The 14,590-nt window shown below is 43.7% G+C and overlaps 2 protein-coding genes across 4 annotated transcripts in view; both read left to right on the plus strand.

Annotated features, from left to right (window-relative positions):
- Positions 1 to 5,088, plus strand: part of slc7a2 (solute carrier family 7 member 2) — a 60,222-nt gene extending 55,134 nt beyond the window's left edge. For all 3 annotated transcript variants that reach the window (XM_052488033.1, XM_035758093.2, XM_035758094.2), the window contains exons 9-12: positions 1,128 to 1,339; positions 1,487 to 1,653; positions 1,838 to 1,946; positions 2,095 to 5,088. In XM_052488033.1, coding sequence (XP_052343993.1) covers positions 1,128 to 1,339; positions 1,487 to 1,653; positions 1,838 to 1,946; positions 2,095 to 2,225 — 619 coding nt within the window. In that variant the 3' untranslated portion in view covers positions 2,226 to 5,088. The remainder of the gene's footprint in view (positions 1 to 1,127; positions 1,340 to 1,486; positions 1,654 to 1,837; positions 1,947 to 2,094) is intronic.
- A 186-nt stretch (positions 5,089 to 5,274) lies between these two features.
- pdgfrl (platelet-derived growth factor receptor-like) lies at positions 5,275 to 14,590 on the plus strand. The gene is made up of 6 exons (XM_035758095.2): positions 5,275 to 5,508; positions 7,305 to 7,590; positions 7,825 to 7,976; positions 8,143 to 8,436; positions 9,585 to 9,721; positions 13,718 to 14,590. Exons 1-6 carry the CDS (start codon positions 5,451 to 5,453, stop codon positions 13,904 to 13,906), a joined length of 1,116 nt encoding a protein of 371 aa, XP_035613988.1. The 5' UTR covers positions 5,275 to 5,450; the 3' UTR covers positions 13,907 to 14,590.

Consider the following 14,590-nt stretch of genomic DNA (forward strand, 5'->3'; position numbering starts at 1 on the left):
AGAAGAGTGGAGGCTGTTATAGCAGCAAAGGGGGGACCAACTCCATATTAATGCCCATGATTTTGGAATTATGTGTTCGACAAACAGGTGTCCAAATACTTATCGGGATATAGTGTATTCATAACTAACCCAAGATAGTTAATCTTTGACGTTTACAGTGGGAGCAAATGAGTCACAGTGTGCAGAACAAGCAAGGAGGTGTGCAGAACAAGCAAGGAGGTGTGCAGAACAAGCAAGGAGGTGGGCAGAGCCAAGCAACGAGCTAGCGAGATCCTATTAGCGCATTATAGCATGTATTTGCATATTTCCATTAGAGAACGCCTCCACTGTGAACTGTGCATGTGCACAAACTCAATTTGACCTTGGGCTCGATGTCAGGTAGCCTGGTGGGTAGGAGATTTGGGCCAGTAACCGAAAGATTGCTGGATCGAATCTCCAAGCCGACAAGATAAAAAACAGCTGTTCTGCCCCTGAGCAAGGCACTGTTCTGTGCATGTTGATTAAGGTTAAATGCGGAAGGCACATTTCAGTGGAATGCATTCAGGTGTACAACTGACTAGGTATCCCCCTTTCCTCCTTCTAAACAATGCAATTTTTTTACTTTGGTAAAGTGTCAAGTCTATAAAACTTAGTGCACTGTGGTTGTAACAGATTGTAGTTTTGGGAACAGAAACATTTATTGAGATCAGCTGTTTCATCGATGAGAAAATGACCAGAATATTGGGCCAGTTTCACTTGGTTCCATCCTAATCCACTAGCCGCAACCGGACTTCCTCTCATTATCATAAATGGTGGTGAGAAAACATTCTAAAAGAATGCTTCAGCTTTATAGCCCCGGTGACGTGTCTGGGTTTCGCCTTCTGTCTGTGGACATACTCCTGTGTCAGTGAGAATCAGGGCTACCGCTCAATGCAAGCCATTTCGAACTATGGTGTCCACAGATCAATTTCTAAGTGAAAATGTCAGTCGGAACCGGTACCAGAACTACGCAGGTCCCTTAAACAAGGGCCTTTACATCTAAGAGATTTAATAGCAAACCCACCAGATACGATGCCAAACCACTAATGTTCCTGTCTTTTGGTTGTGAAACTAAATAAGACAAAATAAGTGTCTGTCGTGTCTTTCAGGTATCAGCCGGACCTGCTCTATGGAAAGCCGGGCTGTAACAGGGAGAAGGATTGCCTGACATCACCAGAAGGGGAGTCGGAGCTGACGGAGTCTGAGTCCCACATCAACATGCTGAAGGAAGGAGGTTCCACCCTGCAGACGGTGCTCAAACCTCCACTCGTACCCACAGAACAGTCCTCCTCTGTGGTCAACATGGCGGTCTGCCTCTTAGGTTTGCATTGCATCGCTGATCTATTCTTAAACTCCATGATGGCCATTTGAAATGTTCACAATGTTGTTTGTATCTGATGTTGTCTCACCAGTGGTGGACAACTCATTGCCTTAGATAATAATTTTTGAAGTCTGTGTATTGTCACAGTGTTGGTGGTGTGTGTGATCAGTGCTCTGACCACCTACCATGGATATGCCATCATTCGCATGGAGACCTGGATCCTGTGTTGTCTGGCCCTATCCCTGGTGGTCTTCATTGGCTGTGTGGTTCTCATCTGTCAACAGCCTCAAACCAGCAGGAAGGTCTCCTTCATGGTACCTATACAGATGACTATATTTTTTTAGGCAGAATCAGCCTACTGTACCATGACCCCTCAATTTTCCAAAAATGATGTACAATGATTTCATACCATGTCAGTTTCAGACTCTCAGGTTGCAGTTGGAGGATACAATAAGCTGTGTTACTGATGGTTAGACTCTCTGTTGTCTATTCATACAGGTTCCACTCATCCCATTTCTTCCCATCCTGAGTATATTTGTCAATGTTTATCTCATGGTCCAGCTGAGTGGTGACACCTGGATACGCTTCTCCATATGGATGGCTGTGGGTAGGTGCCGCCCTCCAACATCTCTGAAGCCTCAAACACATTGTGGTGAATCTATCTAGATGTCCACCTGCTGGCTCGTCCCAGGCCTGCAGATGGGGAACCCTTTTGTAACCAGGCCTTCTCGGTCTCCCTGTCTTCCTCCCTCCAGGTTTCCTAATCTACTTTGGCTACGGAATGTGGCACAGTGTGGAGCGCCAGCGCAGGCTCCAGGACTCCCTCAGCAGCCGTGCCAAGCAGGAGAAGAAGAACAAGGGTCCAGAGAAGACCAGCCAGTGTTAAAGAAAGATCAGGGATCCACACAGACTCAAGAAGGTCACCTGGTGGCCCCTGCCCCAGGCAAGACACAGACACACTACATGCACACAGCAGCTATCCCTAAATACACTACAGATGTAGGATCTTAATTTGATCACTCTTTTGTTGCTGAGGATTTTCCTTAACCGCAGGAAATGCAGATGAGCTTCTTGATTTACATAAATTCCCTGAAATCCCACACTAACACATGGTTATATTAACAGTTGCACTTTTCATGTAGCCTAATTTTGGCCAGCTAATAAACTAACCACCAATCAAGCAATATTATGGACTAAATGTTCAAATCCTGTTGCTGCAGGATTATTTTGCTGTGGCAATACTGGTCAAATTAAGATCCTACATCTGTTTATACAGCTACATGCCATCTGTGCCTCAGTCACATGCCATTCTCCCAGTGGAGCTGCAGTATACTGTATTAATGGTCATGTGCCTTGGAGCAGTGAGGTGGGCTCATTATCAAATCAAATCGATGTCTGTCTCCATGACGATGTGACCAAGTAGGAAAGGCTGATTGGTCAGAAAGGTGTGGAAGCATCTCCAACAGTCAACAAGAAGAGACAGAAGACAGAAAATTACAGATTTTGCATTTCCTATTACAATTACAGTCATGGACTAACTGTGGAAAGGCTTGGTATTTTGTTTTGGCCTAACTTTCTATGTTTTTTTCTGTAAGTCAGCTTATTCAGGAAGTTTGCTGTTGGAATCTATTGTCTTCATGTAGAAAGGTCAGTAGGTCACACTATGCTAATATTAATACCCTGTTAGCGAAGCACAGACAATTTTCTAATCTTGCTGAAAAAACTAACTCTAAAACTAACTCTATCCAGGATTAATGACATGTACACTAAACCATTCATTTGCTTCTAAACAGTGGCCACATTCTGAATGTACATTCTGTACAAACGTAAACAGACATACTAACATGCACACACAGAATATTCATTTCATTCTTGGCCTATATATATGCACATGCATCATTTTATGTGTGCATATCAATTTATTACAATCACAAATATGATATAACTGTTGGTGAATGGTATTTCTGAAATGTTTATCTGTTGAATGGTATTTCTGAAATGTTCATCTGATGTGTGTTTTCCGTAATGGTACTAATGATTAAGCTTGTGCTCTATTTGACTTCTTGTCTTAATGTTCTTGCAACAGGTGTTGTTGGTGATCTAATCGAACACAAGTTTAACTAGTCTTTATAAATGTTCTATTCTGATTACTTGGATGTGTTGCCGTCATAATCGTTTTTACAATCGTGTCGTGAAGATTGTATGAAATGGAAGTGGAGTGAATAAGAGAATTGCTTGTTCGGTGTTTGATATCACATTCCGTACAAAAGACCGTTTTGCATTGCTGTATTTTTTTGTGTGCAAGTGTTACATATCTTCTTAAGTCCTTTGGGAGATTTTTTGTCTGTTATTGCTAGTCGGTGGACTGGACTGTCTTGAAATTTGCCATTTCTTGACAAGATATGCTCTACAGGCCACCTAGAGTCGCTCTTCTCATTTGATGCTAGTCCCTTCACTGTTTTCTGAATAGTTTCTTAGCATCACATATAAGATGTACCGTACATGTTTTGCAGGATAATATCCCAGGGAAAGTGACAGTTAATGACATTATTCAACAGATTTAAGTTAAACTGGTCTTTCAGTGTTTAAATGGTCCATGCTTTTTGCATTAATATTCTACTCCAAGTCGGAGCTTGATCAGTATTTAAAGGTTCTCCTCCCCTCTCCTCCTCTCATTTTGTGTCCAAAAAGTTTATTATGTCTACTTTGTAACTCTACCTTGGTTTCACAACCAATTTATGGGGTTTGATATGGATGAGCAGTGAGAGAGATATTGCTTTCTAACATTCTTCTCTTGGAGTAGCAGAGACAAAAATCATGTAATTTTTTCCCAAATTCCCAGGTTTTCCAGAAATGCCTGTTGAAAGATTCCTGGAATCAAGGGGGAATAAGCAGGAAATCCTCCAATTAGGATTTCTGAAATACCTAGGAGTTTTGGGGAAGTTACCAGATTTTTACAACCCTAGTTAGGGAAGTATTTTAGGGTGTTCAGTTGCAGTTAATCCACTGATAGAGCTCTTAGACCTGTGGTATGATGATGATCTCAAAGTTCCACCTTAACCTCTGGTATTGAGACCTGTGGTATGATGATGATCTCAGAGTTCCACCTTAACCTCTGGTATTGAGACCTGTGGTATGATGATCTCAGAGTTCCACCTTAACCTCTGGTATTGAGACCTGTGGTATGATGATGATCTCAGAGTTCAACCTCAACCTCCGGTATTGAGAATTCCTGAACAATCTTAGTTTAGATGATTTTGATGTACATTTTCATTTGATCTTCTTGAAAGATAAGTGGCTGAGGTTATGCTATATCATGTCATGATAATTTACTGCAAAAGCATTATTATTATTTTTTTAACATTTGATTTCACTTGATCGATTTAAGTTGAGTTAGGTTAATTAAACGTGGAACAAAAGAGCAGAGCACATTATGTCCCAGGGGACCTAGATCAGGGTTCAGGCATATGTAGCTAGTGTTGTAGCTTATAAATATATCACCAGAATGATCATCTGTAAATGTACCCATTATTTAGTGACATGGTTTTCCATTGTTTATACTAACTGTACTATTGTCAATAAATGTATTTTTTAATAAAATCAGTTTATGCAAGAGTGTATTCTGTGAGTGTTCTGCACATTGTCAGACATTGCAGTAACTCAGTGAGGGGAGGATATATAACTGCTTGTCTGTCTGTTGTAAATGGTTGGTATTAATAATTGGTAATAAAAACCTACTTGGTTTAGAATTTGGGTCTGGACATCCAGATGTATCTGTGGTTCTCTCAATAAAACCCAAATAGGGTTGTGTGTTCCTCATTAAATCGCCTTTATAAACTGTAAATTCGTGTTCGCCCCAGCCCACCAGAGGGCATCAGAGCATGCATTTTAACAGAGAGAGAGAAAGAGCAAGAGGTCGAGAGAGAGGAGAGAGAGAGATTCCCCTTTCTTCTCTTCTCCTTCATTCCACTGAGGAGGATGGATATATTCATCTAATCTAAACAGGGCTACTGGAGCCAGCAGAGATCCAGGCAGTGTAGCACCCAGGTCTGACATCTCTCCTGCTGGGTCCCTCTCACTGCTCCTCGAGTCCCATTCGCGTCTGCTCACCATGAAGCCCTGCTGGGTCCTTTTAACTCTGGCCATACTCTGGCTCGAGCTCCAAAATGGTGAGTAACTTTCTGATCCTCCATGTCTTCTTCTTTGTGTGTTTTCCTGAGTCTGAATACACTGCGGTTTCCGTTGATTCCGCCATAACTGTTTTGCTGTAATCGGAGAGCAGCCTTTGGGATTAGATAATCTCATACTTCTGAGTTGATGTTGCCGTTTAGTTAAACAGTGAGGGGGAAAGGCATAGTCTGAATATAACTTCCCTAATGGGTAAGAAAGTGATAGCAGTGATTTTAGGATTGGACACAATAGCAACATACTTTTTACAGAATAGTTTCTGTGGTGTTTGGTCACTCTGGAAAAGGCCTGCACAAACAATACATATTTTGTCAATTTTATGAAGTACAGTGAGCTCCAAAAGTATTGGGACAGAGACACTTGTGTTTGTTTTGGCTCTGTACTCCAGCACTTTGAAATGATACGACTATGAGGTTAAAGTGCAGACTATCAATTTTAATTTGAGGGTTTTTTCATCAAGATCGGGTGAACCGTTTAGAAATTACAGTACTTTTTGCGCACGCTATGGCTTTACAGCGCACGCTATGGCTTTACAGCGCACGCTATGGCTTCACAGCGCACGCTAACAGCGCACGCTATGGCTTCACAGCGCACGCTATGGCTTTACAGCGCACGCTATGGCTTTACAGCGCACGCTATGGCTTCACAGCGCACGCTATGGCTTTACAGCGCACGCTATGGCTTCACAGCGCACGCTATGGCTTCACAGCGCACGCTATGGCTTTACAGCGCACGCTATGGCTTCACAGCGCACGCTAACAGCGCACGCTATGGCTTTACAGCGCACGCTAACAGCGCACGCTATGGCTTCACAGCGCACGCTATGGCTTTACAGCGCACGCTATGGCTTTACAGCGCACGCTATGGCTTTACAGCGCACGCTATGGCTTCACAGCGCACGCTAACAGCGCACGCTATGGCTTTACAGCGCACGCTAACAGCGCACGCTATGGCTTTACAGCGCACGCTAACAGCGCACGCTATGGCTTCATATCAAGCTTGTGACTAGAAATGTGTTGCATGTATTTGCCGTTTGTTTTCGTTGTGTTTCAGATTATTTTGTGCCCAATAGAAATTAACTGTAAATAATGAGTTGTGTCATTTTGGAGTTACTTTTATTGTAAATGGATTTGACACCTCAAGCACTGAGGCTGCGCCACTCCGGAGCATGAGTGTTTATTCAGCATAACTGCTTTTCATTTTAGAGATCTCTGCTTTCCAAATGTCCAATACAGAACAAATTAAACAAACAATGAGCTGAAATATCATCAAAAGTCAGAACTATTATGCTGTTGACAAATCTGTTCCCCTAAATATACCTGTAATAAGTTTTGTCTGGAACATACCCCATATCCCATGAATTAAACTAACTCAAATAACAGAATCACATATCCATAATTTATACAAAACTATTTATCACACCAAATAGAATATACTGCAGACAGATGGGAGTTGTTGAGGTTTGGACATGTGGCAGCAAGGAAAACTCCCATGTTTCCTGTTCTGCGGTTGTTACAGCCGTGTGTTATATTATTGAGTAGCTTTCTAGATGGGAACACTGCAATTTTCCTTACTACTCTGACTGTCTCTTTTGCTGTGCTCAGATGCTAGTTGAAAATAGGAAACTCAAACATGTCAGACTTGCTAACTTGTAGCATCTGTGTCTGTTTCTGTGGAGGCGTGTCATTCCACAGTGGGACTCTGACACGCATGTGGAGGCCTGCTGGGGTGGGTCACTGTTAATATTGTTCTAACCTCTCTCCCTCTGTTGGTTTAGGTGCCTGCCAGCAGGTCAATCGTAGGAAGGAGGCGGGAGAGAACCGCATCAGGCCTGGAGGCAAGCGGGCCAAGGTTCGCTACCCCAAACTGAAGGAGAAGGAGAAGGAGGCAGGAGGAAGAGGGCAGTCCATCCTGACCCAGGTCCTGGATAAGGGCCGTTTCCTGAGGCTAGGAGAGAGCGTGAGCCTCAGCCCTGGTAACAACATAGAGCTGCGTTGTAAAGGCAGTAACATCGGCTGGTCCTACCCTATCTACCTGGACACCTTCAATGACTCCCGACTCAGGTGACCTGAAGGTTGCGTCCCAAATGGAACCTGATTCCATATTTAGTGCACTAATTTTGACCAGGACCCATAGGGCTTTGTAGTGCACTATATAAGGAATAGGGTGCTATTTGGGATGAATCCATTGATTAACAGATGCCTTGTTCTGTCTCATCACCATGCCTCCAGCTGAAGTTAACCTAACAGTGATTAATATTGTTAATGTCCCCCATCTGATTCCCTCCCATCATACAGCATCAAGAAGAGTGACAAGTACAGCCAGTTTATCCTGACATCTCCCTCTGCTGCCGACACAGGGATGTACAGCTGCTGGGTCACACTGTGTGACGGATCGGAGTGTCTCAAAGACCCCGACCGCACCTCCAGGACTTATATCTACTTCCCAGGTGAGCAGGGTGCCTTTACTACTGTAAAACCTATTTATACTTCATCAACCGAACACAAAACATGTTATTTAAATCGCCTCCATTCAGACTAATACCCTTGTATTGTATATTCAAATTCTTTACTTCAAATCATCTCTACCCTTGTCCCCCCTTCTCCTCCAATCAGACAAGGATGATCTCTTCGTCCCCTCCACCATCCACTTTGAGATTGTCTACCTGCGTCCGGACAGGACTGCTGTTATCCCATGCCGTGTGACCAGTCCACTGGCCAAGGTGTCCCTGCACAGAGAGGTCCCCCCAGAAGAGATGGAAGTGGATGGGACACTGATCTCCTACGACCCAACCAAGGGCTTCATCCTCCAGAAGCCCAGTCCAGAGCACCAGGGAGTGTTTTACTGTAAGGCTGTGACCAAGGCCATCCCACAGATCTCCACAAAGTACCAGCTGCTTTACGTGGAGGGTAGGAACCTAGCAACCGTGCACCATCACACATAACAAAAACATTGGTTTTCAATATATCATGGAACATTTGTTGTCAAATCATAATACTAGTGATCACGTTAACATTAGTAAAAGTAAAGTAAAAACAAAATGCAAATCTATATTATAGCATCGGAGTCCCCATCTCTGTATCAAATTTGAATGACTTAAAGCAATAACTGACAGGCAAAGGCAATGAACTATTAACACAATAGTTGATTAGAAGTCTACCTCTATCTGAGACCCTTTTACACAGTTCTGAATCAGCTCTGCTCAAATCAAATCAAATCAAATGTATTTATATAGCCCTTCGTACATCAGCTGATATCTCAAAGTGCTGTACAGAAACCCAGCCTAAAACCCCAAACAGCAAGCAATGCAGGTGTAGAAGCACGGTGGCTAGGAAAAACTCCCTAGAAAGGCCAAAACCTAGGAAGAAACCTCTGCTGCTGTCTACTAGGGGCCCTGGTCAAAAGTAGTGGACTAAAGGGAAAAGGGGTGCCATTTGGGACCCATTCTTGATCTGATGTGTGTCATCAGCTTCCAGTAATAGAGTGTATTTAGAGTGTGATATCAAAAGGCTGTTCCACTGTAGGGCTCGATGTTTAAGTGGACCTGTGCCTACTGCAGTGGAAACATTAACCCACTTTGGCTGCTTTAAGTGGGATGGATCAGTGGTGAATTTATGAAATGGAAACTGTGTGGTTCAGGGCCGAGTTTTTAAAAAGTTACCTGATCGGATTTTTGCAATCAGATAGGATTAAATCCATAGAAATAGAATAAATAGACCCACATTCAAGACAATGATACAGCAGTTCTATTCATTATATTTCTATGTATTCAATCCTATCCGATCGCTGAAAAACTGGTGATATCAATCTCACTTCAGTTTTGACAGGAAGGCGGAGAGAACAGTATTAAGGTTTAGGTGGAGGTTGACCAAGAAAGTATGTTTCCAATCCTTGCTGTCCACTAGAAATGTATTCCATCTTAAAACAGTCAGTGACAGCTATAACCACGTAGCCATCTGGACAGAACCTGGTCAATAAAATTGTTTGTCCCATACAGATCCTATAACAAATGTCCTATTTAATTCTGTGGTTTGTTCTTCCTTAACTCTGTTGGCAGTGCCCAGTGGCCCACCATACGTTACCATTGAAGCGTCCCTTTCCTCTGCGAGGGGAGGAGACAACATCAACATCACCTGTACTGTCCTGGGAGAGCCAGAGATGGACGTCACCTTCACATGGACCTATCCTGGCCAGGTAAACTGGATGTCACTGTTTCTCAGAGATGCTTGATCTAGATGTTTCATCTCTTCAGCTTGTGAGACGTAGCCTGACAAAGGGAAATCTGCAGTTGCTACATCCATTTTTGGACTTAAATTGATATGTATCCATTGAAGAATATAACTTATGACTCATATGCTTAGTTCAACTGTCGTACCCCTTCAGAACCCAAAGTATAAGGTTGTTTTATTCCAATGTTTGCAAACAAAGTAAATGTAAACAAATACTATATAGCCTCAAAATATTGTTAAAACCAGGGACGCAACTTTTAATGGGGACGGGGGGACATGTGCCACCCCCCACATTCTGAAATTGCATTTTTGTCCCCCCCAGTTTTATAATTGGAATGTGATACAAAATAAGGAAACGGTGTGCTTAGGACCATGCGGATGCCTCCGAATGGTCGGGTAGGCTGTTTGGAGTGTTTATTCGACTGGATATATACACTGATCAAAAAAATAAAGGGAACACTTAAACAACACAATGTAACTCCAAGTCAATCACACTTCTGTGAAATCAAACTGTCCACTTAGGAAGCTACACTGATTGACAAAAAACTTCACATGCTGTTGTGCAAATGGAATAGACAACAGGTGGAAATTATAGGCAATTAGCAAGAAACCCCCAATAAAGCAGTGGTTCTGCAGGTGGTGACCACAGACCACTTCTCAGTTCCTATGCTTCCTGGCTGATGTTTTGGTCACATTTGAATGCTGGCGGTCCTTTCACTCTAGTGGTAGCATGAGACTGAGTCTCCAACCCACACAAGTGGCTCAGGTAGTGCAGCTCATCCAGGATGGCACATCAATGCGAGCTGTGGCAAGAAGGTTTGCGGTGTCTGTCAGCGTAGTGTCCAGAGCATGGAGGCGCTACCAGGAGACAGGCCAGTACATCAGGAGACGTAGAGGAGGCGTAGAGGAGGCGTAGGAGGGCAACAACCCAACAGCAGGACCGCTACCTCCGCCTTTTTGTAAGGAGGAACACTGCCAGAGCCCTGCAAAATGACCTCCAGCAGGCCACAAATGTGCATGTGTCTGCTCAAACGGTCAGAAACAGACTCCATGAGGGTGGTATGAGGGCCCGACGTCCACAGGTGGGGGTTGTGCTTACAGCCCAACACTGTGCAGGACGTTTGGCATTTGCCAGAGAACACCAAGATTGGCAAATTCGCCACTGGCGCCCTGTGCTCTTCACAGATGAAAGCAGGTTCCCACTGAGCACGTGACAGACGTGACAGAGTCTGGAGACGCCGTGGAGAACATTCTGCTGCCTGCAACATCCCTCAGCATGACCGGTTTGGCGGTGGGTCAGTCATGGTGTGGGGTGGCATTTCTTTGGGGGGCCGCACAGCCCTCCATGTGCTCGCCAGACGTAGCCTGACTGCCATTAGGTACCGAGATGAGATCCTCAGACCCCTTGTGAGACCATATGCTGGTGCGGTTGGCCCTGGGTTCCTCCTAATGCAAGACAATGTTAGACCTCATGTGGCTGGAGTGTGTCAGCAGTTCCTGCAAGAGGAAGGCATTGATGCTATGGACTGGCCCGCCTGCTCCCCAGACCTGAATCCAATTGAGCACATCTGGGACATCATGTCTCGCTCCATCCACCAACACCACGTTGCACCACAGACTGTCCAGGAGTTGGCGGATGCTTTTGTCCAGGTCTGGGAGGAGATCCCTCAGGAGACCATCCGTCACCTCATCAGGAGCATGCCCAGGCATTGTAGGGAGGTCATACAGGCATGTGGAGGCCACACACACTACTGAGCCTCATTTTGACTTGTTTTAAGGACATTACATCAAAGTTGGATCAGCCTGTAGTATGGTTTTCCACTTTAATTTTGAGTGACTCCAAATCCAGACCTCCATGGGTTGATAAATTTGATTTCCATTGATAATTTGTGATTTTGTTGTCAGCACATTCAACTATGTAAAGAAAAAAGTATTTAATAAGAATAATTCATTCATTCAGATCTAGGATGTGTTATTTTCGTGTTCCCTTTATTTTTTTGAGCAGTGTATATATGCACACAGTGCATACAGAAAATATTCAGAACCCTTGACTTTTTCCACCTTTTGTTACATTTCAACCATATTATATAATTGATTAAAAAGTTTATTTCCCTCATCAATCTACACACAATACCTTGTGACAAAGCAAAAACTGTTTTTTAGAAATGTTTGCAAGTATAAAAAAAAAACTGATATCACATTTACTTAAGTATTCAGACCCTTTACTCAGTACTTTGTTGAAGCACCTTTCGCAGCAATTACAGCCTCGAGTCTTCTTGGGTGTGATGCTGCAAGTTTGGCACACCTGTTTTTGGGAAGTTTCTCTCATTCCTCGCTGCAGATCCTCTCAAGCTCTGTCAGGTTGGATGGGGAGCGTCGCTGCACAGCTATTTTTAGGTCTCTCCAGAGATGTTTGATTGGGTTCAAGGCCGGGATCTGGCTGGGCCACTCAAGGGCATTCAGGGACCTGTCCCGAAGCCACTACTATGTTGTCTTGGCTGTGTGCTTAGGGTCATTGTCCTGTTGGAAGGTCAACCTTCGCTTTAGTCTGAGGTCCTGAGCTCTCTGGAGCAGGCTTTCATTAAGGAGCTCTCTGTACTTTGCTCCATTCATCTTTTCCTTAATCCTGACTAGTCTCCCAGTCCCCGCTGCTGAAAAACATCCCCATAGCATGATGCTTCCACCACCATGCTTCACCATAGTGATGGTGTCAGGTTTCCTCCAGATGTGACGCTTGGCATTCAGGCCAAAGAGTTCAATCTTGGTTTCATCAGACCAAATAATCTTGTTTCTCATTGTCTGAGTCCTTTAGGTGACTTTTGGCAAACTCCAAGCGGGCTGTCATGTGCCTTTTACTGAGGAGTGGCTTCTGTGTGGCCACTCTACTATAAAGGCCTGATTGGTGGAATGCTGCAGAGACGGTTGTCCTTCTGGAAGTTCTCCCATCCGCAGAGGAACTCTGGAGCTCTGTCAGAGTGACCATCAGGTTCTTTGTCACCTCCCTGACCAAGGACCTTCTCCCCCGATTGCTCAGTTTGGCCGCACGGCCAGCTCTAGGAAGAGTCTTGGTGGTTCCAAACTTCTTCCATTTAAGAATGTTGGCGGCCACTGTGTTCTTGGGGACCTTCAATGCTGTAGACATTTTTTGATACCCTTCCCCAAATCTGTGCCTCGACTCAATCCTATCTCAGAGCTCTACAGCCAATTCCTTCAACCTCATGGCTTGGTTTTTGCTCTGACATGCACTGTCAACTGTGGGACCTTATATAGACAGGTGTGTGCCTTTCTAAATCATGACCAATCAATTGAATTTACCACAGATGGACTTCAATCAAGTTGTAGAAACATCTCAAGAATGATCAATGGAAACAGGATGCACCGAAGATTCATTTTGAGTCTCATGGCAAAGGATATGAATAGTTGTGTAAATAAGGTAAAACTGTTTTTATTTTTAATACATTTGCAAAAATTTGTAAAAACCTGTTTCCACTTTGTCATTACGGGGTATTATGTGTAGATTGAGGACATTTTTATTTATTTAATCCATTTTAGAATAAGGCTGTAAAGTAACAAAATGTGGAAAAAGTCCAGGGGTCTGAATACTTTCCGAATGCACTTGGTATTTGTCGTCCCACACCACTTCTATAAGCAAAGTTGCGCCCCTGTTTAAAACTATCATTTTGATATCATGGATGGTCATAGCTCGGTCTATACATTTGAGTGGTTACATTTCTAGTCTCATCCCTAAGCTTTTTAGAGACGGGTGGGGTGTCCGCTTTGTTATGGTTTCAACAGCAATGGCTGCTTTAATTGTGACTTTCTAGTTAAAGGAACATTTAAATGAAAAAAATCATTCCACATTTCACCATCCCTTGTTTCCGTTCTCCTGGAAAATGGCTCAAATCAAGCTCCTTTGGGAGCTATAGTATGAGCTAGTCCTCTCTTTCTGTGCTCTGTTCAGAACCTCCGTCCTGTTGGTGTGCGTGATTCGTGGAGGCTGATCAACAGAGGAATGGGACACACCACCCGCATCTCCCAGAGCGTCATAGCCATTGATGACCTGGAGACTATCGACTTTGGAAGATACATATGTAGAGCCAAGAACAAGCGTGGGGAGACCGCTGTGGCCACCAGCGTCCACTCTAATTAGTCACAAATAACACAACATGTATAGGCAACATTCCACATTAGGCCTCTTGCAGCTTGTGTAGGTTTCAACTATATGTTTGCCACTTTGCTGAGGTTGATTGACCAATAAGGCTAGCACAGGAAGTATACTCGTTGAGCTAGTATACTCAAAACCAGTGTCAGTTTGACTAGCTGTTATCCAGTAAAAATCTGTGTAAATATCCATTTAGAAATATTAATGTATCCAGCTTATGTAGATGCACATTTACTCAATGTCAGAGGACATTAAAGACATCTTCATACATTTACCTCCTCTATGATGTATGTATGGTGAAGCTCTTCCTGGGCACACATCTTTCCCTTCTGTGGGGAAAGACATTTAAAATGAAACAATATTGGATGCTTTGTTGGGGGATTTGAAGTCTAAAAGGAAAACTGTCATGTGAGAGAAGCCTCTGCTCCCTCTCTCTGGTGTGAAGGGGAAGGAATAGAAACCGTGTGCCCTGCCTCACTCCTAATGGACTCCGTATGTGGAATGTGAATTGCAGGCCCAGATCTTATTTTAGTCCAGTATAACACACGTACTGCATTTCCACCTCTCTCTCAACAGAAATGCACTAGGCTGTTGCGGTCTCTTAGAATGAGCTATACTGAACATTTAAAGTGTTGGTTTCATGAGCCGAAATAAAAGATCCCAGAAATGTTC

This window comes from Oncorhynchus keta, chromosome 30 (assembly GCF_023373465.1).
Source record: "Oncorhynchus keta strain PuntledgeMale-10-30-2019 chromosome 30, Oket_V2, whole genome shotgun sequence".
NCBI classification, from domain to species: domain Eukaryota; kingdom Metazoa; phylum Chordata; class Actinopteri; order Salmoniformes; family Salmonidae; genus Oncorhynchus; species Oncorhynchus keta.

Excerpts from the sequence above, each read along its gene's own strand:
- pdgfrl (XM_035758095.2), top strand. The coding sequence starts at position 5,451 with ATGAAGCCCTGCTGGGTCCTTTTAACTCTGGCCATACTCTGGCTCGAG. Across the intron at positions 5,509-7,304 it reads CTGGCTCGAGCTCCAAAATG|GTGCCTGCCAGCAGGTCAAT; the intron begins GTGAGTAACTTT and ends CTGTTGGTTTAG. Across the intron at positions 9,722-13,717 it reads CATGGACCTATCCTGGCCAG|AACCTCCGTCCTGTTGGTGT; the intron begins GTAAACTGGATG and ends TGCTCTGTTCAG.